Consider the following 26702-nt stretch of genomic DNA (forward strand, 5'->3'; position numbering starts at 1 on the left):
TAGGCTTGAGCAGGAGCGAGGCTTGAACCGGAGCGCGCTGTCCAGACACAACTCGCTCCGTAGGCTGACGAATTGACTCCGCGAAGTTACTACGCGGGTAAAACACCTAAATAGAGTCTAGCTTCCCGCCGAAGCAGTTCTCTGGGAATCAGAACCGAAAGCTAACTCTGAGACCAGATGTGAGACTCCCCAAAGATTCTCACGAGAAGCAGTCTTAATTGGCCACATTCTTAGCTGCAATCCTCGCACTCCTGCGCGAAGCTGAATCTAAACTTCTCTGTTGTTTACAAAACTCCCGGCGCAAGAATACGGGAGAAGTAGGCTCTGGGCTTGTTTGACATACTTCTGGGAGACAACTTTCTTGCAGGTGCAAGGTTCCCAGATCTGCCTGGGAAAGATCTGGCTGAGAGGAATCCAGTTCAGACTGGGAAGGTAAAAAACCCAAGTTTTCATCTTCATCAGGAATTACAATGTCCTGAGCAGGACTACAAGGCCCATGAGTCATCACATCTCTGTTGTTTACAAAACTCCCGGCGCAAGAACACGGGAGAAGTAGGCTCTGGGCTTGTTTGACATACTTCTGGGAGACAACTTTCTTGCAGGTGCAAGGTTCCCAGATCTGCCTGGGAAAGATCTGGCTGAGAGGAATCCAGTTCAGACTGGGAAGGTAAAAAACCCAAGTTTTCATCTTCATCAGGAATTACAATGTCCTGAGCAGGACTACAAGGCCCATGGGTCATCACACTATCCCCCTCCTCAAGGCCCCTCCCAAACTGGGGCCCTCTCCCCGAGGCGCGAGGTCGCGGTTTGGTGGGATAGGTCTGATGAAAGCGACGGGTTAGATCAGGAGCATGGACTGTGGAGGCGTCTTCCCAAGAGCGTTCCTCAGGGCCAAAACCCACCCAGTCAATGAGATATTGTAGGCGGCGGCGGTGAAAGCGAGAATCCAAAATGTCCTCAACCTCGAACTCCTCCTCCCCATTCATCAAAACAGGAGGGGGGGCCGGTTGGTCTGTATCAGGTCGCACACCATCCGCCGGAAGGAGCAGGGAACGGTGAAACACTGGGTGAATGCGCATTGAACGCGGAAGTTGGAGTTTGAAAGTCACGGGGTTAAGTTGCGCCACCACTGGATAGGGGCCAATGAAACGGGCATCTAACTTCCGGCAAGGGCGGTGGGAGGGCAGGAAGCGAGTGGACAGAAAAACCCGATCTCCTACCTTGATTTCGGGGCCCGGCTGGCGATGTTTGTCAGCGTGGCGTTTATAGTCCTCCTTGGCTTGGTCCAGTTGCTGGAGCAAAAGTTGTTGCACCGCTGTGAGTTCCTGCAGCCAATCCTCTGCTGCGGGAACTTCTGAAGTTTCAATGACAGGGGGGAAGAAACGTGGATGGAAGCCGTAGTTTGCAAAGAACGGCGTTTCTTTTGTAGAAGCTTGAACTCCATTGTTGTAGGCAAACTCAGACAGTGGTAACAGAGAAGCCCAATTGTCCTGTTGGTAGTTTACATAACAGCGAAGATACTGCTCCAAAGTGGCATTGGTGCGCTCCGTTTGCCCATCTGTTTGGGGATGATGAGCTGAAGATAAGCGAGAGTCTATGCCCAATAGTTTTTGTAGTGCCTTCCAAAAACGAGAGGTGAATTGAGATCCACGGTCTGTGACTAAACTCTTGGGCAATCCATGTAGTCTGAAAACATGTTGAAGAAATAGTTCCGCAGTTTCTTTGGCCGTGGGGAGGCCTTCACAGGGAATGAAATGGGCTAACTTGGTGAAAAGGTCCACCACCACCAAGATCGTGGTGAATCCACAGGAAGGTGGTAGGTCAGTGATGAAATCCGCGGAAATTATTTCCCATGGGCGAGATGGGGTAGGAAGGGGGTGTAAAAGCCCTGAGGGCTTCTCCCTTCGTATCTTGGAGCGCTGGCATACTGGGCAGGTGTTGACATATTTTTCCACATCCTTGCGGATCTTGGGCCACCAAAAATCCCTTAGGATCAAATGCATGGTTTTAAATAGTCCGAAGTGTCCTGCTGGTTTGCAGTCATGACACAGACGAAGCGCTTTTTCCCTGCCCGGTCCGGGTGGGATATAAACATGATTTCTATAGCAGAGCAGCCCATCTTTAAGCGAAAAGGGAAAGTGCAGACCTTGGCGAAGTTGGTCCTGCGCCCAGGCATCTGCTTGCTGACTAGCCCTGATTTCTTGAGCACAGATGGGTCCTGGAGTAGGGGAAGTTGAACCAATGGGAATGGATTTGGTGTTCCCCACCGTGAGCGTGGCAAAGTTCTCGGGTTGTAGCAGTTGGGATTCAAAGGTCTCCTTGCGTCCTGCAGCGTATTCCGGTTTACGTGACAGGGCGTCTGCTTGCTTGGTTTGGGCTGGGGTCACATAATGGATCTGGAAGTTGAAACGTTCAAAGAATAAAGCCCAACGTTGCTGCCTCTGATTTAGTTTGCGGGCAGTTCTTAGATGTTCTAGATTACGATGATCAGTGTGGACTTTAATGGGAAATTTGGCCCCTTCTAGCCAATGTCTCCAAGTTTCAAAGGCTGCCTTTATGGCCAGTAGTTCTTTTTCCCAAATGGTGTAATTCCTCTCTGGTGTGGTTAGTTGACGAGAATAAAAGGCACAGGGATGGAGGTGATCTCCCACCGGTTGTAAGAGTACAGCCCCAATTGCCACATCAGAGGCGTCCGCTTGCACCACAAAAGGGGTTCCAGGATTTGGGTGCTGTAGAATTGGCTGGGAGGTGAATAGTTTCTTTAGTTGTTGGAACCCTTTCTCTGCTTGATCAGTCCAGCGGAAAGGCTGCTTTCCACGGATGCAGCTAGTGATGGGGTCGGACCAGCGGGCAAAATCTGGAATGAACTTGCGGTAATAGTTCGCGAACCCCAAGAAACGCTGCACCTCTTTCTTGTTAGTTGGCGCCCGCCATTCCAATACTGCTGAAACCTTGGCTGGATCCATGGAAAGCCCTAGAGGCGAGATGCGGTAACCAAGGAAATCTACCTCTTGTAGATCAAAGGCGCATTTTTCCAGCTTGGCATAAAGTCCATGATCCCGCAATCGTTGTAACACCATTTTGACGTGGTTCTCATGTTCTGATTGTGATCTAGAAAACACCAAAAAATCGTCCAGGTAGATTATCAAGAACCTGTCTAGATAGTCCTGAAAAATGTCATTGACAAAATGCTGGAACGTTGCGGGGGCTCCGCATAAACCGAAATTCATAACTCGGGACTCGAATAATCCGAATTTGGTCTGGAAGGCGGTCTTCCACTCGTCCCCTTCCCTGATGCGAACTAAGTTGTAAGCCCCCCGAAGATCCAGCTTGGTGTAAACCTTGGCTCCTCGAAGCCGATCCAGTAGATCCGAGATTAAGGGCAGGGGATAGCTGTTCCGCTTGGTGATATTGTTCAATGCTCTGTAGTCCACCACCAAGCGTAGTTCCCCTGACTTCTTCTTCACAAACATCACTGGGGAGGCGGCTGGGGATTGAGAGGGTCTGATGAATCCCTTGCGAAGGTTTGTCTCTAGGAATTCCCTGAGAGCTTCTTGCTCTGGTTCAGTCAGGGAGTAGAGATGCCCTCGCGGGATCGGGGCCCCCTCCACCAAGTCAATGGCACAGTCATAAGGTCTATGTGGGGGTAATTTTTCGGCTTCTTTCTCATTGAATACATCCCAATACTCGGAGTACTTCTTTGGCAAGGTGATGATGGGCTCGGTGTCTGTGGCGTGGCATACCTTGGCTACGAGGCAATGGTTTTGGCAGTACGGTGAAGCAAACTGCAGTTCTCTGTTGGACCAGGAGATGTTAGGGTCGTGGAGAGTCAGCCATGGAATTCCCAAAATCACAGGGAAATGGGGGACCTCGGTAACAAAGAAGGAAATCTCTTCCATATGTTCCCTTATCCACATCCTGGTGGGTTCCGACCACTGACTTACGGGGCCCGTCTTGAGGGGGCGGCCGTCTATGGCTTGCACCACACGGGCATTCTTGAAATCATGATATTGTAATCCCAGAGAGTCGGCATACTCTCTATCGATGAAATTGTTGGTAGCTCCAGAGTCTATCATGGCGTGGATCATGACGGGTCCCCTTTTTGCTGACCATAATGTGACCACGAGAAGGAACAGGACCCCGGTTGGCGGCTCTTGGATGGATTTTTTGACCGGGTTGGCGAGCCTCTCTACACCCGGTCGTTGGCTTCCCCCGCCGGCTGTGTGCCAGTCGGCTCAGACGTCTTCGTCTCCGTGGAGGACGCCGCCGCAAGACGGGCGGCAGGCTTCCCTTTGGCTGGGCACTCTCTGGCGAAGTGGCCCCCGTTCCCGCAGTACCAGCAGAGGTTTAAGCGTTGACGACGGGCCTTCTCGGCGGCATCTAGTCTGGGACGCACATTGCCCAACTGCATCGGCACCTCCTCGCCTCCTCTAGGGTATGGGGTTGGCGGTGGGGGTCTCCAGACCGGACGTGGCTGAACGCTGGCGGGAGCGGGGGGTTTTGCCCCGGCTCTACCGCCCTGGCCTCGAACCCACTGTTTCCTGTTGGCAATCATGACTTCAGCCCGTAAACATTGATCAATGAGTGCCTCGAGGGTCTGGGGAGGATCCACCTTGGAGATTTCTTCCAGCATTTCAATGTTGAGACCCTCCCGGAATTGTCCCCTGAGGGCTACATCGTTCCAGCCGGTGTTGTGGGCCAGCACTCGGAACTCGGCTATATACTGAGACATAGGTCTGTCTCCTTGGAAAAGGCGACGGAGTTTGTGACCGGCTGCCTCCAAATTGTCCTCGATTCCCCAAGTCTCCTTGAGGTGGTCCAAGAAGTGTTGCGCTGATCTTAGGTGTGGAGAGGCTTGGTCGTACAGTGCCGTCGCCCAGCTGGCCGCTGGCCCGTCTAGAAGACTGTAAACCCATGCCACTTTGATGTCTTCTTGGGGAAACTCAGCAGCACGGGCCTCTAGATAAGCTTGACATTGGCGACGGAAGACATGAACCTTAGAAGCTTCTCCAGTAAACTTGGTTGGCAACGCCATGGCCGGAAGACGAATTCCGCGTTCCTTCAAACCCCTTATTTCTCCATCCTGTGCATTGAGCTTATCACGGATTCGGTCCACCTCATCCTTGTCGATGGTGTAGGTAATCGGCTGGCCGCTCGGCCCAGGTACGACTCCGGTAGACATTCTGGCCGAGGTTAATTGGTGCTTAGGGTGGCGGAGTCAAACTGTCACGACCCAGGCTGCAGAGCACCAATAACCATACACAGAGGCCAGAATCTATCTAATATCTTTATTGAAGGAATATATAAAGTTAATAAAAACAAGTGTAGAAAATAGTCCAGAATTAGACCTTTCAGGAAAGGTCAGAATTAGTCCAAAAAAGCAATGTCCAATAAGAAATATTAAGGTCCAAAGTTGTAATCCAATAACCGAAACACTCACTTTGCCAAGCAAAGTGAGGGGAGATGACAAGGTCCTTTAGTCCATGAAACTTGAGCGAGGCTAGGAAATAACTTGATACTTGAAACAAGGCTTGAACGTGGAACAAGGTAACTAAGAACAAGAACAAGGTCCGTGGAATAACTTGATAAAATCCGTGGAACAAGGCAAGGATTGATCCTGGGAAACAAGGCAAAGTCCGTAGATAAACAAAGGCTGGGAAGCAAGGCGAAGGCTGGATAGCAAGGCAAGGCTTGAGCAGGAGCGAGGCTTGAATCGGAGCGCGCTGTCCAGACACAACTCGCTCCGTAGGCTGACGAATTGACTCCGCGAAGTTACTACGCGGGTAAAACACCTAAATAGAGTCTAGCTTTCCCGCCGAAGCAGTTCTCTGGGAATCAGAACCGAAAGCTAAACTCTGAGACCAGATGTGAGACTCCCCAAAGATTCTCACGAGAAGCAGTCTTAATTGGCCACATTCTTAGCTGCAATCCTCGCACTCCTGCGCGAAGCTGATTCCAAACTTCTCTGTTGTTTACAAAACTCCCGGCGCAAGAACACGGGAGAAGTAGGCTCTGGGCTTGTTTGACATACTTCTGGGAGACAACTTTCTTGCAGGTGCAAGGTTCCCAGATCTGCCTGGGAAAGATCTGGCTGAGAGGAATCCAGTTCAGACTGGGAAGGTAAAAAACCCAAGTTTTCATCTTCATCAGGAATTACAATGTCCTGAGCAGGACTACAAGGCCCATGGGTCATCACAATAGGTCAACAGCAAGCCGGGCTATTTAATGGTCGGGGGCTTAACACGACCCGGGCTTTGAACTCAAGACCTCTCGGTCAGTAATGATTTATTGCAGCTGGTTACTAGCCAGCTGCGCCACAGCCCAGCCCTCTGGGGTCCATCCATACTACATAATTAGAGAGCTATGATTGCACTCTAACTGCTATTGTTTCATCCTATGGAATCCTAGGTTTCATACTTTGGTGAGGGATTGCAGTTTGCTCTGGTTGAGAATTTAAGTGCTTCTCTCCAAAGTGGAAATCCCATGATGATCATAGCTGTTAAATCAGCCCCTGGAGACTTTGTAACTCTTCTTACAATAATAAAATCATAAGAGTTGGAGGAAACACTAAGGACCATCCAATCCAATCCCATTCCGCCATGTAAGAATACTCAATCAAGCATTCCTGACAGAAGGCCATCCAGCCTCTGTTAAAAAAACTTCCAGAGAAGGATGTCCCAAAACCATTTGCATGAGCTGATCCATAATGGATTATTCCAGATCAGTGTCACTATGGTCTGCCTGAGCAGCCCCAGAACTGGCTTGCAGGCCAATGGGTGTCCTAATTGCACATCCCAGTCCACCCTTCGTGGCTGGATGATGTCCGCACAACCGCACAGCATCGGAACTAGATTGGCTCCTTTCTCTATTATACATGCAAAATATTAAGCATAAGTTCTTGTACATACAATGACACAATGCTATGTTGTTTTTATTTTCCCTCAAGTTGGCTTTGACTTATGAATGAGAGACCTCCAAGAGCCTTGGGCATCGTTGTCTCTTCTCAGGTCTTACAAATTCAGGGCTCAGTGCATCAATCTGCCGGTGATGCAGAATTTGCTCTAGGAGCCATTTATGTATCTTTTTAAAGCAATCCATGGTATCTATAGAACTTTCTTCTGCGTGACTCAACATGGCACCATGACCATTCTCAGACATAGCCCTTTGTAGATGATGAAGTAAAATATTTCATGATATTGTCTCTCCCATTAATAAATTATTCCAGGCATCCAAGGATCATGTAGGTCAGTGTAATGAATGCAGTGCAGGCCAGAATTGCCCCAGTGACCAATTCCCAGTGAAAGTGATACTGTTTGGTCTACCACATGGTTGGTTCAAGCCAATTAGGGACCATGCCATAAACATGGTTAAATCACTGTCTGCTTTGCAAACTCCTTTAAAAATAGCTGAACGGGCTATTTTACATGCTGACAAAAGCATTATTTAAAATCCTCCGCTGTTTTCACTGGAGCCCTATTTGTAGTGTCTCCAGACTCTGAAAACCTGTTTGATCAAGGACATCTGAAGCACAAAAGCAGTGTGTGAGTATTTAAATGTATATCAAAGGCAATAATATGCCTATTGTAGTGCATGCAGTTCTCTTTAAAAAGTATAGGGATGGGTTGGTTAAGTATCAGATATTTATAAAACACAGTGAACATAAAGGATGCATTAGGAAATGTGATGACAACAGCAGAATAAGCTGCAGCAGATCCAGTGTAACTGCCATGAAAACTATGGCAAACTAATATTTGCATATCACAATGTTGGTTAAGAGGCAATAGTCATATATTAAGCAAACTGAAAAAGGCCAGGCACCAGTGACTTAAGATTGTGTTAGTTTGGTATTGGAATAATGACAGAGTTTTCAACAACAGCATTTTTGTGTCTTTTGCAATTGACAAGGTCATTTATTCTTGAAACAGAATTGTCTATAAATATGAATAAATCTCACAGTTGACTGTTGTCAATAAAAACTTCCTAGTCATGATCTATAATGATATAACAGAGTACCTACTGATGTTCCTACTGTAGATCAAGAAGTGTTAGCCACAGAAGGTTAAGAAATAAGCAGAAACAGAGAGGAAGATAAGCCAATATAGTATAAGTCCTGTGCCTACCAGACATATCTGACACAATATGCCCACTCCAGGAATTTTCTAGGTCCTCCTATGCAACTCTATGGCAGTTTCTGGTGGAAGTAATTCATTCCGATAGGATTTGCCATGATTCACAGTTACGTGTTTCCATAGTGAACTCAGGAACATATCACCCATGGATTTCAAGGGTAGCACTGTGTTAGAGAATGAGTGTTGCTTACAACTTCAAGACAGGAAGGACTGGGATTTCTTGAACAAAAGGGAGTGGGGAGACAAATATGTTAGGGAATGTGAGAGTTAATAAAGTATCTCAGTAGCAGGCTTGTGCATTTCCAGTATCTATTTCTGCTTGCTGGATACCGGAAGCCCTCCACATCTTTTTTCAGGTGCCTCCTGAAAACAGGTGTGTTTCTGAAAGGGCGTTTTCATTCTGTATCCAGAAAACTGTCTATTTTTGATCCATTGGTGGCAATAGGGGGGGATTCCCCTCCCATTCCCATCATTTTAGGCAATGGCATCATTTATCCTTATATCCTTCATTAAGACCTGGATTAGAAGCATCAAGGTTACTTAAGATACTAGTCTTCCTGCGATGTTTTCCCCTTGGTCTGCAGAGGAGACCTGGGTTTCAAGAAAGGGCTTAAGATACCACTCTTCCTGTGGTTCTTTCTCTTCAAGCTGCAGAGGAGACCTGATAATGTGCTCACGAAGGCAGATGAGGAGCTGGTGATCGGCTCCCACTTTTTTTTGTGTTGAGTGGGCTTTCGTGCTGGGGGCTCCCTTCCCGTTACAAGCTCTCAAAGCTGCCGCAGTTACTGAAGGAAACAGGATCAGCACACAATCCTACTTTATAATAATAATAATAACTTTATTTTTATACCCCGCCCCATCTCCCTGAAGGGACTCAGGGCGGCTTACATGGGGCCTAGCCTGATAAAACAATCAAATATCAATGATACAACAATAAAACAATTATACCAATAAAACATCAATTATCAGTAAAACAATCGATAAAATCGACATAAAACATACAATATTAAAACAGGAGACTAGTTCATAAAACCCAGTACAGAATGTGCCGGAATGGGAAAGGTATTTCACGGTTGAAATGGACAATAAAGTGCAAAATAACATTGGCAACACCTCAAGAATGGGGCTATTATAAAATGGGCAGATAGATCAGTCCAACAACAAATTAAGTATCAAAGGCCTTTTGGAAGAGCCAGGTTTTTAAGCTCCTTCGGAAGGAGAGGAGGGTAGGGGCCTGCCTGATCTCTCTAGGGAGCGAGTTCCAAAGCCGGGGGGCCACGACGGAGAAGGCCCTCTCTCTCGTCTCCACCAACCGCGACTGCGAGGGTGGTGGGAGCGAGAGAAGGGCCTCCCCCGACGAGCGAAGAGAACGTGCGGGTTCATAGGGGGAGATGTGGTCTCTAAGGTAGGTGGGTCCCAAACCATTTAGGGGCTTTGTAGGTGATAACCTGCACCTTGAATTGGGCCCGGAAAATAAACGGCAGCCAGTGAAGCTCCTTAAACAGGGGCATTGAACGCGCCCTGTAATTCGCTCCAATTAGAAGCCTACTCAATAGTATTCACAATCAGAAAGTGACCCTTTGTTCTTTTATTTTCCAAAGAAAATACTTTCTTTACACTTTAGGGGATGGGTGAGAAGTTCATCCTTGGTTCAAATTAGTAATGTATTTTCCTCTACAAATTTTAATTAAGTAATCAGATTCAGCCTTATCAGAGCAAAAAATAGACCAAAACATATTTGTATTTGGAAAATCCATGCTTCCAAGACTGGTAATGCAGTTTTGCAATCACAAATGCATGCAAGATTGTGTAGATCAGGAAAAGAATAATCACAGAAATATATATGTTTTTGCATATGTCGTGGGTTGTTTCTAGGACCCACTATGGATGCCATAAACTGTAAGAACACAAGTCCCATTATATACAATAGCATAGGAAATTTCTGTCCCTTATATTAATTATCAAAATCAAAAGGATGCTTTTTGGATTCTTTTCCAGGGACAAGTGTACAGTAGAGTCTCACTTATCCAGCACTCACTTATCCAATGTTCTGGATTATCCAACGCATTTTTGTAGTCAATGTTTTCGATACATTGTGACATTTTGGTGCTAAATTCGTAAATATAGTAATTACTACATAGCATTAATGTGTAATGAACTACCTTTTCTGTCAAATTTGTTGTATAACATGATGTTTTGGTGCTTAATTTGTGAAATCATAACCTATTTTGATGTTTAATAGGCTTTTTCTTAATCTCTCCTCATTATCCAACATATTCGCTTATCCAACATCCTTCCGGCCCGTTTATGTTAGATAAGTGAGACTCTACTGTATTTTGAAATCACAGAATCTGGGTACAGAATCTGCAGATATGGGGAGTACCTATATATCAATGAAAGCTAAAACTGGGGCTTGAACATAAATATTTACATAAACATGCCTTTGAAACATCTCCAAGTTAAATCTCCTCATATCGAATGGGGTTTGAAGAGGGTTTTATAACCAGATTTTAATTTGTGTGATAAAAGGGACCCCGATCATATGTTTAATGTGTTTAAAGAATATGGAAACAGTGCCTTCTTCAGATGCAGTCATTAGAAAGGGAATTATAGCAATGTTTGGGATGGGGGTTTTTTTTGTGCCATTTGCGTTCCCAACTTAGAGGAATGAGTCTCCCCCAGCCCTATCCCTGAAACCTTGAAGAGGCATAGCCAGGTAAGCAGACAACACTAAGACAGAGACGATAACTTTTAATTCTGAAGACTCGTTACCTGTCTGCAGAACGGCAGATATTTTTCTTCCCTTTCTTTTCATGCCAGGCACATACACATAGAATTTTAGAATGTAGAACAGAACCTCAGTGCCTTTTCCAAGGAATTTGAAAGCTGGCAAGTTCAGAAGAGCTTTGAACTTCTTACTCAGATGTTCCTTGAACACAAGATGGTACCAAGCAACTGTAGAGTCCCCCCTGGATCCCAATGTGTTGGCAAGGACGTTCTTCTCACATACACACAGAGAAGGCAAGATTTTAAAATGTCAGAATGGCTTTTTGATCCTGCCTTTCTTAGAAGACATCAAAATGTTCCTGAAACTGAACAGCCATATGATATTTGTGTGAGCAAACACCTCTAGATACTTGTAAGACATGGGAAGCTTTCTTGAAAATGACTGAACCTTCCTGCTTCCATTAATGGTGAGATGGCTATTAATTAGTCTACTGTGATTTCCTGTCTAAAATGGTCTTGCATATTCTATAAGAATGTGATTAATCTCCCAATACACAGTTCTTGCATTCTGAAACCACTTTAATAGCCTGTGATTTGAAGTTTGGTGAGGTCCTAAGAATCCTGTGCTGGAGAATTCTAGTGTTGTAATTGAAAATTATCCTCCAAAACTAAAAAAATATAAGGTTTCTGTAGCATAGAGTAATGACAGTTAGAGTGGTATCAAACTGTTCTCATTTTATAGTATAGATCAGGCATGTGGAATTTTTATTTATTTATTTACAATATTTATATTCTGCCCTTCTCACCCCAAAGGGGACTCAGGGCGGATCACAATGCACATATACATGGAAAACATTCAATGCCATTAGACATACGACAGATACAGAGGCAATTTAACATTCCAGCTTCTGGCTTCATGAGGGTATGCTCGATTCCAGCCACAGGGGGAGCTGCTGCTTCACCTTCCACTTGTGACACCGAGTCCTTGATCGAGTACTTCCTCATTCTTCCACACGCTGCTGGAAAGTTTTATGGTGTTGTAAATTAGTTAAATTAGCCTTCCCGCATAAGTGGTACCTAAATTTCCTACTCGACAGATGCAACTGTCTTTCAGGCTGCATAGGTCAACAGCAAGCCAACTTGATATTTTGCTGTCTGACTCAGTGGGACAAGATGGTTCTCCTTGCTCATGTCATGTCACTGCTGGTTATACCAGGCATGGGCAAACTTGGGCCCTCCGGGTGTTTCGGAGTTCAACTCCCACAATTCCTAACAGCCAACCTGCTGTTAGGTATTATGAAATTTGTAGTCCAAAACACCCGAAGGGCCAAAGTTTGCCCATGCCTAGTACAGATACAGCCATTGGGACTGGCACACAAAATTTCAGTTATGTATATCCAAAAATAAATTATCTCTAGGCATTTTCTGGGTTCTCTCTAGAGCAATTCTATGGTATGCTTCCACCAGATGTTAACCATACTGTTGCATTGGCAGACCAAGGAATGTTAGAGAGGTTTTTGCTTTAGGCATTTTCTACATCCTCCAGGATGATTCTTTGGTATGCTTCTGCTGGAAGCTGACCATATGTCGTGTTGGGGGACCTAGAAATGATTATATGTTTTGTTCTTCATCTTATCACTGTTGCTGAATTTCTTGGAATGCACTCTATCTAATTTTTCTTTAAACAAGTTGCCGATAACTGAATGCAGTGCTTCTGATGAGAAATGGAAAACAGGGTGGCATGGACAATCCTTACTTTTAGTATCAAATGATATATCTTTATGGTTCAGAATGTTGAATAGTTCCTTCATAACTGCCCATCCAAATCCTAAGGTGCAACTACACTGTAGAATTGTATTTATTGTGTGGAGATTTCTCTAAATTTTTTTTATCAGTGATCATGTTTATCACTGATGACCGAGCTTAGCGAAATATACTTTTTAATTGATGAGTCTCGACAATAATTGTAATTGGTTTTAAATGTTTTTAATGCTTTATATTTATTTATATCTTATTTCTGGATTTTATTATGCTTTGTGTGATTTTTGTTTTGTATTTTATGTGTAAATGTGCATTGATTTGTATTGTATTATGTTTATACATTGTGTATCTGCAATGTGGCACTGAAGTGGCTCACCAGCTTGCGCCACAGCCCGGACCTACCTTTTTTCTCATGATTTTCCCATGCAGAAATACTTAGAGACTATATGAATTTTAAAAACTATGGTTACATGTTAGAAAGCATAACTTGGAGCAGGGGGATAGAGATTTATCTGCTGGTGGTTCATGCTCTAAGCCTTGTGTTTCAGCTGGGAAAAATAAAATGGATATTATATCAAGGAAAGAGTCTATATTTTTGAGCCCTTGATGAGTTGTTGCCATTTGAAACATTGTTGTACTAGTTAAATTGACTAATAATGTGGCTTCATAAAACCTTGTAAAGAAGGGTATAGCTGTGATGCTAGTCCAGCTAGTGAGACAAACCAGTGTAAATAATATTAGTGTCAAATCAAGAGCTAGAAAAGGACAGTGGGTGGGGGACATTATCTCCTTGAATTATATTTAACCCTTTATACTATTTTAGAAACCTCTCCTGATAATTTGGAACATGTGAGTAAATAACCACCATAGTTTCATTTGATTCTTTCCAACTTATTTATTTTACTTATGCATCCTGTTTCTAGACCAATACAGTCTAACAGTGTAAAAAGATCATAAAGGCATAACTATTCCAACATCATAGCAGATGTTACTTATGAGTAAATATATTTTATCAACCTTTGTTCTCCTGCAGTTGTAAATACCAATCTTTTAATTACTGAGCAAGTACATCTCGAAACAGTGCAGTCTGCAAGCAAATGTATTGTAGCCTATGCTGTTCTGCCGTAGTTATGAACAAAGAAGAGCATTTTACAACTGAAAAAAAATTAACTACCCCAAATAAATAAATTTTTAAAGCAGGACATAATGCAAGCCATCCATTAGCAGCAAACTCAGCAAGACAAACATTGACTTTCTGCCATGTTGTTATCTAAAAATCATTAGTGGGATTATGTTATTCCCAATTCCCCCATGTTCTTTTTCTAAAGCTATTAAATCCTTTCAAAAGAGAGCGGGCGAGGGAGAGATTCATTTCAAATGCTCCTATAAATTGTGTTATGAGAAAATGCTGCAAGGCCTGCATATAAAAAGTCCAAACAAATATCAACAGATTGATTTAAATTGAGAACCCACTGTATTGCATGGCTAGACATAAACAACAAATAACTTTACCATCAGGACACACTATGTCTTCTTTTTAAATGCTGTTGTGGATGTGTCCCTTCAAGTCATTTCCAACTTATGGCAGCCCTAAAATGAACCTATTACGGTGTTTTCTGGGGCTGAGAGTATGTGATGTGCTAGAGTTACCCAATGGGTTTTCATTGCTGAGTAAGAATTCAAACCCTGGTTTCCAGAATTAAAGCCCAACGCTCAAATCATTTTGCCACATTTATTTTATTTATTTACAGTATTTATAACATTTAATGCCCATAAACACTAGAACCGAGACAGAGACAGACAGACGCAGAGGCAATTTAACCTTCTCCTGAGGGAATGTTTGATTCTGGCCACAGGGGGGAGCAGCTGCTTCATCATCCACTCTGACGGCACTTCCTCATTCCAATGTCGTAAATTAGTTAAACCTGCCTCCCCACTTTTGTAAGTGGTACCTTATTTCCTACTTGATAGATGCAACTATCTTTCGGGTTGCTAGGTCAGCAACGAGCAGGGGCTATTTTTATTATTATTTTTAATTGACGGGTGCTCATGCCGCCATGGGCTGGCCTTGAACTCATGACCTCATGGTCAGAGTGATTTATTGCAGCAGGCTGCTCACCAGCCTGCACCACAACCCGGCCCCATTTCTCATTGTTTCATCTCTGGTGACATGAAGTAACAGAATGCCCAACTTACTGAGTCTACTACTGGGAAGAGTTTCATTTTTGTTTCATTAAATACAAAACTTGTAGAATCATAGAATTATAGAGCTGAAAGTGACCCTCCGAAACCATCCAGCCCAACCTTCTGCCATGCAGGAAAACACAATCAAATCACTTCTGACAGATAGACATCTAACCTCCAGAGAAAGAGGCTCCACCACACTCTAAGGCAGCATATTCTACTACTCGTACTGTCAGAAAGTTCTTCCTAATGTGTAGATGGAATATCTTTTCCTGTAGTTTGAATGCATTGCTCCATGTCGTAGACTTTGGAATGGTAGAACATTGCTTTGCTTTCTCATGGATATGACTTCTTTTCCAATAATTTTAACATGGCTATCATGTCCGCTCTTAGCTTACCCTTCTCCAAGTTAAACCTATTTCTCACTTCTCTGTAACTAGTGGAGCAATGAGTTTGCTCTATCTGGCTTGTTCTTGCTTAGGAAAGGTAATAAAGTTCTTGTCTACCTTCCTAAATCCAATTGCTAGTCCCAACTACAGTCTTTCCATTGAATTAATCAAACTTGCACAGATTGTTGATTTAGCATTCAGCAATTGCCTCAGTGACCGCCTCATTGATTCAGTGGCTCTACTCTATTTGGTCGCAACAATTGGATTTAAATTAAAATGACACCTGATTATCTGGTGTGGTCGCTCCTTAATCAGATTAGAGGAGGAAAGAAAACTTGAAAACATTTGAAAAATAGCCACCTTGGATTCTACGGAGGCAAGAATATGGGATATAAATAAATTGGATTAGATTTAAATAAATAAATAGAAAACCTAGTTTCTTGAGAGTCGGGAAACTCTGACAGGGTGAATCCGAAAGAAACAAGACTCTTTGTTATTTCAGCAGCTTTCCTATTTTCTTTAGAGAGAACACTGTTTCTTATACAGAAAAATTACGAGACTGAAATGAGTTGGCTTTCTTTCTATCAGCTTTATTTACTGCCCAGCTTTCATGTATTGTACAAGGTATAGGTAATACATTAATGTATGTAATATGTGTAAGTATGCTGTTATAATTAAATTTATTTATATTCTTCCCTTTCTCCAAGATTGGGACACAAGGTGGCCTTCATATTAAAATTGTTGCACTATAATTAAAAATGCCCAGCCCTCTGGAGAAGGACGGACACTTTTCTTAACTTTGTCATGACAGCTGCAGTTTCTTCCAAAGACATTTCCCAACAGTATGTGTCATGCCTATATCAGATATAGACCTCCTTCATTCAGAGCCAGATATTGGGAGTTGGGCAACTTCCTATGGTCTACTGGGGGAGGGGGTGGAGAGGTAATAGTGGATCAGTCTATGAACTTGTGACATAGACAGTTGTTCTACAACCTAAGGAGCAGATTGAAAACATACACAAATGAATACATGGCTTGTGGAAGAGTATGGAATGGATTGCATGGGAGAAAGTAATTCTGCAGGTAAATTGGACTCAAGCTATGTAGGGCTTTAAAAGTAATAACCAGTACTTTGTACTTTGCCCAGAAACTAATTAGCAACTATCTTTACTAATTGATAATGATAGTTGTTGCCTCTGCAAACCCTCAGTAGAAAGCTGATGAACTAAACCCTAGGTCTAGATCAGAGGTATCAAACTCATTTTCATAGAGGGCCACATCAGCCTTATAGTTGCCTTCAAACAGCCATTGAATCTATGGATGGGGAATCCATAGATACAGAGTGCTAATTATCTATATATATAAAAGAGTAATGAAATTTCAGCCTAGGACAAAACAACAAAACTACACATCCCAGAAACACTAAACTTGACAGCACAACCCCTCATCCATGCCTCTACGTTCATACAACAAAAAGCTCCAGCTACTCCAGAAAACGGCCAGGCTTTGAGACTGCAAGGCTATTCACTGCTATTCCACCTGGCCAACAAAGGATTCCCATAAGCCACAGCAACACATGGCCGGGCAAAGCTAGTATATATATATATTTACACAGTGGTCAATGCCCTTTGGTTTTTACCCAGTTTAAGTCCCGAGGTGTTATTGAATGGTAGCTCCTATCACCTGCCATGAGACCTATAACCCAACAGTTATTGTGGCCCCAAGGTTGGGAAAAGGTTAAAAAGCAATATAAAGTCAGACATCCTATACACAAGCCTTGTGTCTAAATTTAAATTCAAGTATTCTGACTCAACGAAACAAACAGCAGCCTTCCAGATGTCACTGTATCACAACTCCCATCAGGTCTGGTCATGGTGTCTAATGACGAGGAATACAGGAGTTATAGTCCAGTATCTGGAGGGCCACACAAAATGACATAGTGGGCTGTATTCAGCTTGCGGGCCTTGAGTTTGACACATGTGGTCTAGGTACCCAAAGCCAGATCCTATGGGAGAAGCGACTTGGAACACAGAACTCTCCAATTGTTTCATTGAAGAAGCAGCTGCCTTGGATGATTTTATGGAGCAGTGGCAGCTCTCTGTACCAAGTGCTTTGCCAAAGTAGGGTTTTGGGCTTCCATAGCCCAAGGGAATGAGTCACTGAAGCTAACCCTAAGTCCCAACCCTAAGAGGAAAAGAGGGTCGAAGGAGAGATAACTGAAGAGAGAGCCAGGTACAGGACAACACGAACAAATATGGTCATCCATTCAATTCCTTCCTGTATCAAAGACAACAATCATGGGAATTAGAGAAGAAGACACTACTGGTCTCCTCCTCCTCTTCCTCTCTCCCACTGCAAAGAATCACAAGAGAATGTCCTCTGAAAACATGTATCTTCTCTGAAAATCCCATCAGATTGAATGTGGCTTGAATCAAAATGCCTCTGAAGAATGCCCAAGCAGTGAAATATCTCTTTTACAACTCAGTTTCCATCACCTTGTGATTAATGGAGTGATTTCATTTTATATTATATAACTCCATGGTACAACATAACAGCTCTTTTTGTTCTTTTTATTTGAGGGGTATACAAATAACTGGCCATCCTTTCCATTGGGCAAGCTTTTACAAAAAGGCAAGAGATGCCTACTCCGCAGTTTTGTCATTCAGCTGCAGTTTGAGACTGTGGCTATTTTTACTGCAGCTTTTTGGCAAATCGAATGAGATGAAACCTATTCCAATTTCTGTAGGAAGATCCCATAAATATTTATTTCCACAGTATTATACTCTGTGCCTCTAGGGAGAAAGAAATAACATGTAGATGTCAAATCTAATATCTGCCAGAATCACAAGATTTATAGACATGTTTCCTTAACTCTGACTCTTGCCTTAGGAAACCAGAACTGAGCATTACAACTCTTGTAGAAATCCACTGAAAATGGACTCTTATTGTGCAGTTCTCTGAACTAAATAATGATTATAAGACCATTTACATCTCTCATGATGATATATGGGGGTCCAGTAAGAGACTTTTAACCATGGGACCAATATCCACAGTTTCACTTACCCATGACCAGAGAGAATACTTCTCTAGGAATTTCTACAGAACTTTTTCAAATTACCTCGACTGAGGATTTAGTAAGTCTAATATATGTGTCAGCATTTTTTTCTACCATTCAGAGAACCATTTTCCAGGCAGTTAATATTCCCTTAATTAATAAACAGTTCTGTCATTTAGGAGTACCATTAACTAAAAAAGCTTGCAAATCTTTTGAGTCCAATTACAAAGTAATTTGGAACATGATATTTCAAGACTGAAAATGGTATTTCTCAAGTTGCATTGCCAATATAAAAATAGTGGATTTTCCCAAATTTTCATATTTATTTTAGGCACTCTCTCTTGAGCTTTCATACAGGATACTGAAAAGTTGGTAGATGAAATTAGAAACCCTGATTTGGTGAAAGGTGCCATATCTAAGGTGCAGCTACACTATAGAATCAATGCAGTCTGATGCCACTTTAACTGACATAGCTCAATTCTTTGAAATCATGGGAGTGCAGTTTTAATAATAATAGTACTAATAATAATACACTTTATTTATATTCCACCCTTTTCCCTTAGGGGACTCAGAGTGTATTGCAGCATTTACATAGGCAAACATTCAATGCACTTAAAGTCAAATACAATGAGACATACAAACGCAGACAAGGAAAAGGCTTCTCCTTTCATTTCCGGCTTCTGGAGGCAGTACTCATCTCTGACTCCGGGGAGGTGCTTTTTCTCCATTTTCAAGCCAAGGAGCTTGCGTTGTCACCCTGGTCATGTGGCTGGCATCTCTTTGCCTTTTCCCGCTGAAGCGGTACCTACTTATCTACTCACATTTGTTTGTTTTCGAACTGCTAGGTTGTCAAGAAGCTGGGACTAACAGACGGGAGCTCATCCCATCTTGTGGATTTGAACTGCTAGCCTTCAGGTCAGCAGTTCAGTGGCACAAGGGTTTAACCCATTGCACCACCACGGCCCCTTATAAAAGCTCTTTAGCCTTCTCCATCGAAGAGTGCTTGTGCATTGAGCCATGGCAGTTAAAGTGGAATTAACTGCATTCATTCTACAGTGTAAACAGGTTAAGATATGGATGTGGGATACCTCTTAAAATGTTCATGATTACTTTGATGTAAAAGAAGGAAAGTAGGCAATGGGTGTAAACTGAAAAATCGTTACTAAATTTTTAGATAGTCTAACAAATCCCATTTGTGACAATGAATCTATTCAAATCTACAAGGCAAGTTGTTCAGATCTAGAGGCTCTGATACCTGGTATTTCACCATTAATTTCATTACATTGTCATGTGGAGTTTCACACAGAAAAAAATAATGTAATATAAAATTTTGATAGAGTGGGAATAAGTAATAATGAATAAAAAGGATGAGGTATTTTTCCTTTTAGCTATGTATAGAGCAAAAAAGGAAATGGTAGGAACATTATATAGAGAATGTACAATGTTTTCTGATATACTATAAGAACAGATTGTGTTGCTTTAATAGCCTGCCTTTTAAAAATGTCAATTTGATCTTAATAATGTTGAGAACAGTTGGAAGATAATGATGATGATGATGATGATGATAATGATAATGATGATGGAGGAGGAGGGAATTCATTGCTATCCCACCTTTTCCCCACAACTGGAATACAAAAGTCATAAATGAAAGCATGCAAAAAGTTATTTGGGGTTTTTTGCATGTCCCCATAGCTGTTTGAACTTTCATGAAAAAGGTAAAGGCAACAAAACTTGCATTGCAGACCCAAGAGAAAAGGAGACAGAGGCATGATTGTCTACTCTGAACTGAAGGCAGAGCTAGTTTGTAGGATCAGAACCAAACCAAAAAATATATATGAGTTTTTGACTTTTGATTAGTCCATGATCTGTAAATAAAGGGAATGAAGCACCAACACCCAACCTCCTTCAAATTCCTGGGCTTTAGTTCTATGTCCATTTAGGTTTCCATCCAACCATGTCATGATATAAATAAGAGGATGCAAGTGTCGTCCTTATGTTTCATATGACCCCCAGGGTCTCCAACATGATTTCATCTAGTCACTTACTGTTTTGTGTAAAAACTTGCACATGGGTCTAAAAATCATTGGAGAAGCTGGAACTAGTGTGAAATATTCCACCCCACTCTTTAACAAGCTCAGTTGGCTGCTTGGGAGCAAACTCGATTTCTCAGTGTAAGTTCATAAGGAAAGTATAGTCCCTTAAAGTCTTGGAAAAGTTGATTTAGACCCAGAGACTTGGAAATCACTGATTGTTTCACCAGCACAAAATTTAATGCAATGGCTGAAATGTATTTCTAGAATTAATGAAAAAGAGGGGCCTATCATCATTTTCACTGGTTATGCAATGTAATGCATCTTATACTACTGCTTGCTCAACAGTCCTCAAGAAATCATCAGCAACTATGCTCATGGATATCTTTTCACCACCCTGTTAATGTCATATTATCTTAGACTCATTGTAACTGATTAAAGCTGAAGGAGCTATCCAAAGTGCTGAACTCTGCCACCAAAACAGATTAAGCACCTTGGATAGCTCATTTAGCAGAGTCCCTGATTCATTTATTGACTCAATCGCCGAGTCCACAAATCCAATTAGTTCAATGGCTCTGTTGTAATCATGGCTAACAAAAGGATTTAGGCTATTATGTCAAATGGGTGCCCATCCCTTGCATATCCCAAATAAGGATGTTAAATAATTATTATTTGCTTTGTAATACTGTAAGAAGTCAGACATTTCTCATCTTTAGAGACTATCCATGTAATATAGTATACATGCCTCAGTAATACATATATTTCTAAAGATTATGGTGTGTTTCAGATGGGGGAAAGATGCATATAAATCAATGCATGCATTTACAACAAACTGTATAACCTAAAATATCTGCATTTAAACAATACTAAGTGTAAAGAACTCAGGCAGAGGGGAATCTTTTTCTGTCTTTCTTCTTCTTATTCACTTTAGATGGTAGCATAACTTAGTTTAGAATATATGTGACAGAGGCTTGGATGTTGGAGAACACTAAAAAGTTTATTCAGGCACAGAGCTTAGTGGTTACAATGTTGCTTCTCAGAGTTAAACTTTCTTCAACAGTTGCAAATATAACCTATGATGAATCCACTTTCAAAATACTTTCTCCTTTCCTTGAGCAGTCTAAACCTTTTTCTTCTCTTACAACCAAAGTTATCAACTGATCACTTTGGATCTAACTGGGATTGCTTCCCCTTACCACTCAGATTCTATGAATAAACCCAAACAAGTCACTTAACTTGCTTAGTATGACACAACTAGAGATCTGAGCTTCCCTGGTTTCCCTAACCTGGAACCAGTGTCTTCCCTGTGACTCAGATCACAGACTAAACTGTTTTTAAAACATTCCCTCCTTTTCCTCCAAACAGCGGTTGGCTCCGCCCTCGTTACTATGGCAACCTGCCTCAGAATGCTGAGCTGGCTACCATCCCCCACGCACTGGTAACTAATACTTACCCTTTTAAACATAGTTAAACATGACTTTTAAAACGCAATTAAACATGACATCTATAAATCAAAATAAAAACACACTTCTTTACACTAAGAAACATGCTTAGTTAATGGGGAAAATGTTTTAAAATGTGTAGATTAGAAGAATATATATCAAAGCTCCATGTTTGGGAAGAATGCACACAAAATTTCTTCAAGCATGAAGAAAAAGCAAGCCTCTCATCTCGATATGTAACTTTGATAGACCAAGAATGACAGTGAGAGTCTGAAAAAGCTGTGAAGGTTGGGGACGGTGAGGAAGATTGACAGATATTCACATTCCCAATCACAAACTTGTTCACTGAAATCCAGGCTAACCTATGAGTTATTTACAAGCCTTAAGAGCAGTTGACTTCACAGAAAAGATCAAGTTCGCATTTCGACCCCCGAGTCAATAAAACATTCATCATTTGTCAGAGCAGTTCTAAGATAGAATGAGTGACAAGTTGGCAGGGGATAAGGGTCTAGGGCAGAATGCTATGTAAGAAGCATGGTTGAACTGATTTTTCCATTGCTTTTCTAGGCAAAGGTGACGTGTTTGGAGACATCTTCTGGAAGGAAACCACCTTGGCCCATGCATGCGCGAATGTGCGGGCACTGACTTACTGCGATTTGCACATTATCAAGCGGGAGGCCTTGTTGAAAGTTCTGGACTTTTATACTGCTTTTGCAAACTCCTTCTCAAGGAATCTCACACTAACCTGCAATCTACGAAAACGGGTAAGAGCTCTTTACTCAAATCCATATGGACAATAATGGACCACAGTGGCCAATTTCCCTATCCGCTTTGCCACATTGATTCTAAAACAAAAATAAATAAACCCTATTTCTTCTTCCATTTCAATAAAAAAGGAAGTTTCTATTTTTATCATTAGGTTACACTTGCATTTCTTTGTAAATTCTCTCTCTCCTTTCCGTATGATTCCAAGGAAGCAGCCTAACTGAACCAATGCCTTCTGTAAATAATGAACTGGGCAAACAAATTGAAATTCAGTTCAGACAAGATAGAGGTGCTCTTGGCCAGTGGAAAGGTAGATCAGGGAATAGGGATTCTGTCTGTGCTGGATGGGGTTACATTTCCTCTGAAATCTCATTTCCATAGTTCAGGTGTTCTCCTGGATTCAACTCTGAGCTTTCAGGTGTGGCCAGAAATGCATTTGCACAGCTTAAACTAGTGCACCAGTATCCATTTCTTGAAATGGCAGATCTGGCCATGCCTTGATTACATCCCATTTGAACTACTGTAATGCACTCTCTGTGGGGCTGCCTTTGGAAACTGTTTAGACATAAACCTTATAGTCAAGCCCTCTAAGGTATAGGTTCAGATTATCTAAAACAGGGGTCCCCAAACTAAGGCCCGGGTCATTTACCTGGCCCCCGCCCTCATGTATAATATAAAATGTTATATCAGTTTTAATAATATAATATATTATATATACTTATGATATTGATAATAATATTATCATGTTATACAATATAATAATAATAATAATAATAATAATAATAATAATAATAATAATAATAATAATACCATATAATAATATTAATTATATGTTATATATTAAATATAATATAACAGTATAGTGGCATAGCTCAATATAGTAATATATAATACTCATATTGTGTTATGATAATAATATAATATATTGTATGTACATACAACTGCTCTGAGTTCCCTTTGGGGTGAGATATAAATGTAGTAAATAAATGTAGTAAATGAATAAATAAATAATTTTAGACTTAGGCTCGCCCAGAGTCTGAAATGACCTGAAGACAGACAACAACAACAATCCTAATTAACTTGACTATCTCATTGGCCAGAAGAAGGCCCACACTTCCTATTGAAATCCTGATAGGTTTATGTTGGTTAAAATTATTTTCATTTTTAAATATTGTATTGTTCTTTCATTGTTATTGTTGTTGTTTTGCACTACAAATAAGACATGTGCAGTGTGCATAGCAATTTGTTCAATTTTTTTTCTCCAAATGATAATTCAGCCTCTCAACAGTCTGAAGGATTGTGGACTGGCCCTCTGCTTTAAAAGTTTGAGGACCCCTGATCTAAAATAATGTACCTCCCTATACAACAGTGGTTCCCAACATTTTTTTGACCAGAGACCACTTTGACTGGGGACCACATTGAACAGGGCCCACTCTTCAACATTAATACCAAAAGGGTTACAAATTAGTTTTTTGTCAAGTTCGGATTAGGTTTGATTATTTGGGATGCTGATTCAGAAAACTGCATTGGATAGACCACATCAGCTCTAGTTTTTGAAACAGAACATATGTCATCCAGTAGTCGCCATCTGCTCGCCCACGGAAAACCATACTTAATAATCTAGAGCTGATGTGGTCTAGCCAATGCAATGGTCAGCTCTGCAGAAAGGAGCAGAAATAAAATTAATAAAATAAATAAAGAGAAAGAAGGTTCGTGGACCAGATTTTCTTTCTCGTGGCCCACGGCTGTGCCGTGGCCCACAGCTTGAAAACCACTGCTATACAAACTTGAATTCTAGGATCAACAGGGAAAGGTTTCATCTCAGGCTGGATTTACACTGCTCTATATTCCAGGATCTGATCCCAGATTATCTGCTTATTCCAGATTATCGGTAGTGTAGACTCATACAATCCAGATCAAAGCAGATAATCTGGAATCAGATCCTGGGATATAGGGCAATGTAGATCCAGCCTCTGTCCCACAACCATCACAGGCTCAGTGAGGATACAAAAGAGTCTTCTCAGTCACTTCTCCCATTTTCTGGAAATCCCTTCCATGGGAGGTTCAGGTGGTACTCTCCCTGTTTTCCTTTCACCAGTAGGCAAAGGCATTAGTATAAACAAGCTTTTAATATCTAAACAGAATAACCTTTTATGGAGTTATTTTATTTCTTTCAAACTTGTGTATATTTTATACTTTTTATCTGTTTGATTTTGAAAAGCAGTGATTCTTACATTGTCTGGTGTGGATGACTCACTGGGCTTTTCTTTCCTAATGGCCTGGGGACCAACACTGACTTTGTGCCAAGGACTGTAACTGTTCCTTCCATTGTTGTAATGTCCTCACAGACTGGCAGCCAATTGTTTGTAAACCAGCAGTGGTCCATGGGCCATCACTTTCAGTAGCACTGACTCAGACAACAGTTCAACTGATTGCTTTGAAATTTATAAATTTATCCGTGTGTTTAAGGTTGGCTTGAGAAAGGTCTGTGCTGATTTTATGGTAGCAAAGATAAAATATGACTTATTGTAGAAGTTTAAAATTTGGCAAGTGGCTCTAACTTTGATGGACTATTTTTTTTGCCATCGTGTTTGCTGAGGTTGGATTGAGTCAACCAACATCTAAATTTGTTCTTCTTCTTTTGGGTGGTGTTGATGACAGTATTACGTGAAGGAGAAAGGTCTACTTGGTGTCCAGTAGGTGGTGCAATATATTTGCTGCTGCAGTAGTGACGACGGTGGTGATTGCAATGACAACAGTTGTCAAAATGATGGTGGTGGTGATGGAAAATTTCCCCACTTGCATGATATTTCTATAGACTCCATGTGCTTATTCCACTGCACAAGCAGTCTGAGAATTAGGTCTACCAGTTGTTGGGTTGATACAGGGAACGCCGTGGATGTAGCCTACCTGGATTTCAGTAAGGCCTTCGACAAAGTCCCTCACAACCTTCTGGCAAACAAACTAGTAAAATGTGGACTAGACAAAACTACGGTTAGGTGGATCTGTAATTGGCTAAGCGAACGAACCCAAAGGGTGCTCACCAATGCGTCGTCTTCATCATGGAAAGAAGTGACGAGTGGAGTGCTGCAGGGTTCCGTCCTGGGCCCGGTTCTGTTCAACATCTTTATTAACAACTTAGACGAAGGGTTAGAAGGCACGATCATCAAGTTTGCAGACGACACCAAACTGGGAGGGATAGCTAACACTCCAGAAGACAGGAGCAGAATTCAAAACGATCTTGACAGACTAGAGAGATGGGCCGAAAATAACAAAATGAAGTTCAACAGGGACAAATGCAAGATACTTCACTTCAGCAGAAAAAAATGGAAATAAAAGATACAGAATGGGGGACGCCTGGCTTGACAGCAGTATGTGTGAAAAAGACCTTGGAGTCTTCGTGGACAACAAGTTAAGCATGAGCCTACGGGATTCTGGCCTGCATCAATAGGGGAATAGCGTCTAGATCCAGGGAAGTCATGCTCCCCCTCTATTCTGCCTTGGTCAGACCACACCTGGAATACTGCGTCCAATTCTGGGCACCACAGTTGAAGGGAGATGTTGACAAGCTGGAAAGCGTCCAGAGGAGGGCAACGAAAATGATTAAGGGTCTGGAGAACAAGCCCTATGAGGAGAGGCTTAAAGAACTGGGCATGTTTAGCCTGAAAAAGAGAAGGCTGAGAGGAGACATGATAGCCATGTATAAATATGTGAGGGGAAGTCATAGGGAGGAGGGAGCAAGCTTGTTTTCTGCTGCCCTGCAGACTAGGACACGGAACAATGGCTTAAAACTACAGGAAAGGAGATTCCACCTGAACTTCAGGAAGAACTTCCTCACTGTGAGGGCTGTTCGACAGTGGAACTCTCTCCCCCGGACTGTGGTGGAGGCTCCTTCTTTGGAGGCTTTTAAGCAAAGGCTGGATGGCCATCTGTCGGGGGTGCTTTGAATGAGATTTCCTGCTTCTTAGCGGGGGGTTGGACTGGATGGCCCATGAGGTCTCTTCCAACTCTACTATTCTATGATTCTATGATTCGTTAATCTGGTTTTAAAAATATACACATAAAAAAAATATGATGGTTTCAACTTTCATCTCCTAATGAAATCATGAAGGTATATTTTAGTAGCTGATAGGAGTCGTTCCAGAGAATCTCATTGATAGACAAATTTGCTGTTTAACCATAAAATAAATAGGAACATGTTCTTTTGGTTTAAATTTTCT

General features: G+C 42.0%; 1 protein-coding gene across 1 annotated transcript in view; it reads left to right on the forward strand.

The window, feature by feature from the left end:
• kcnh5 (potassium voltage-gated channel subfamily H member 5) overlaps positions 1-26702 on the forward strand; it is a 296860-nt gene that overhangs the window by 219457 nt on the left and 50701 nt on the right. The window contains exon 10 of the mRNA XM_062968582.1: positions 22285-22481. Coding sequence (XP_062824652.1) covers positions 22285-22481 — 197 coding nt within the window. The remainder of the gene's footprint in view (positions 1-22284; positions 22482-26702) is intronic.

The sequence above is a fragment of the Anolis carolinensis genome, chromosome 1 (genome assembly GCF_035594765.1).
Source record: "Anolis carolinensis isolate JA03-04 chromosome 1, rAnoCar3.1.pri, whole genome shotgun sequence".
NCBI lineage: Eukaryota > Metazoa > Chordata > Lepidosauria > Squamata > Dactyloidae > Anolis > Anolis carolinensis.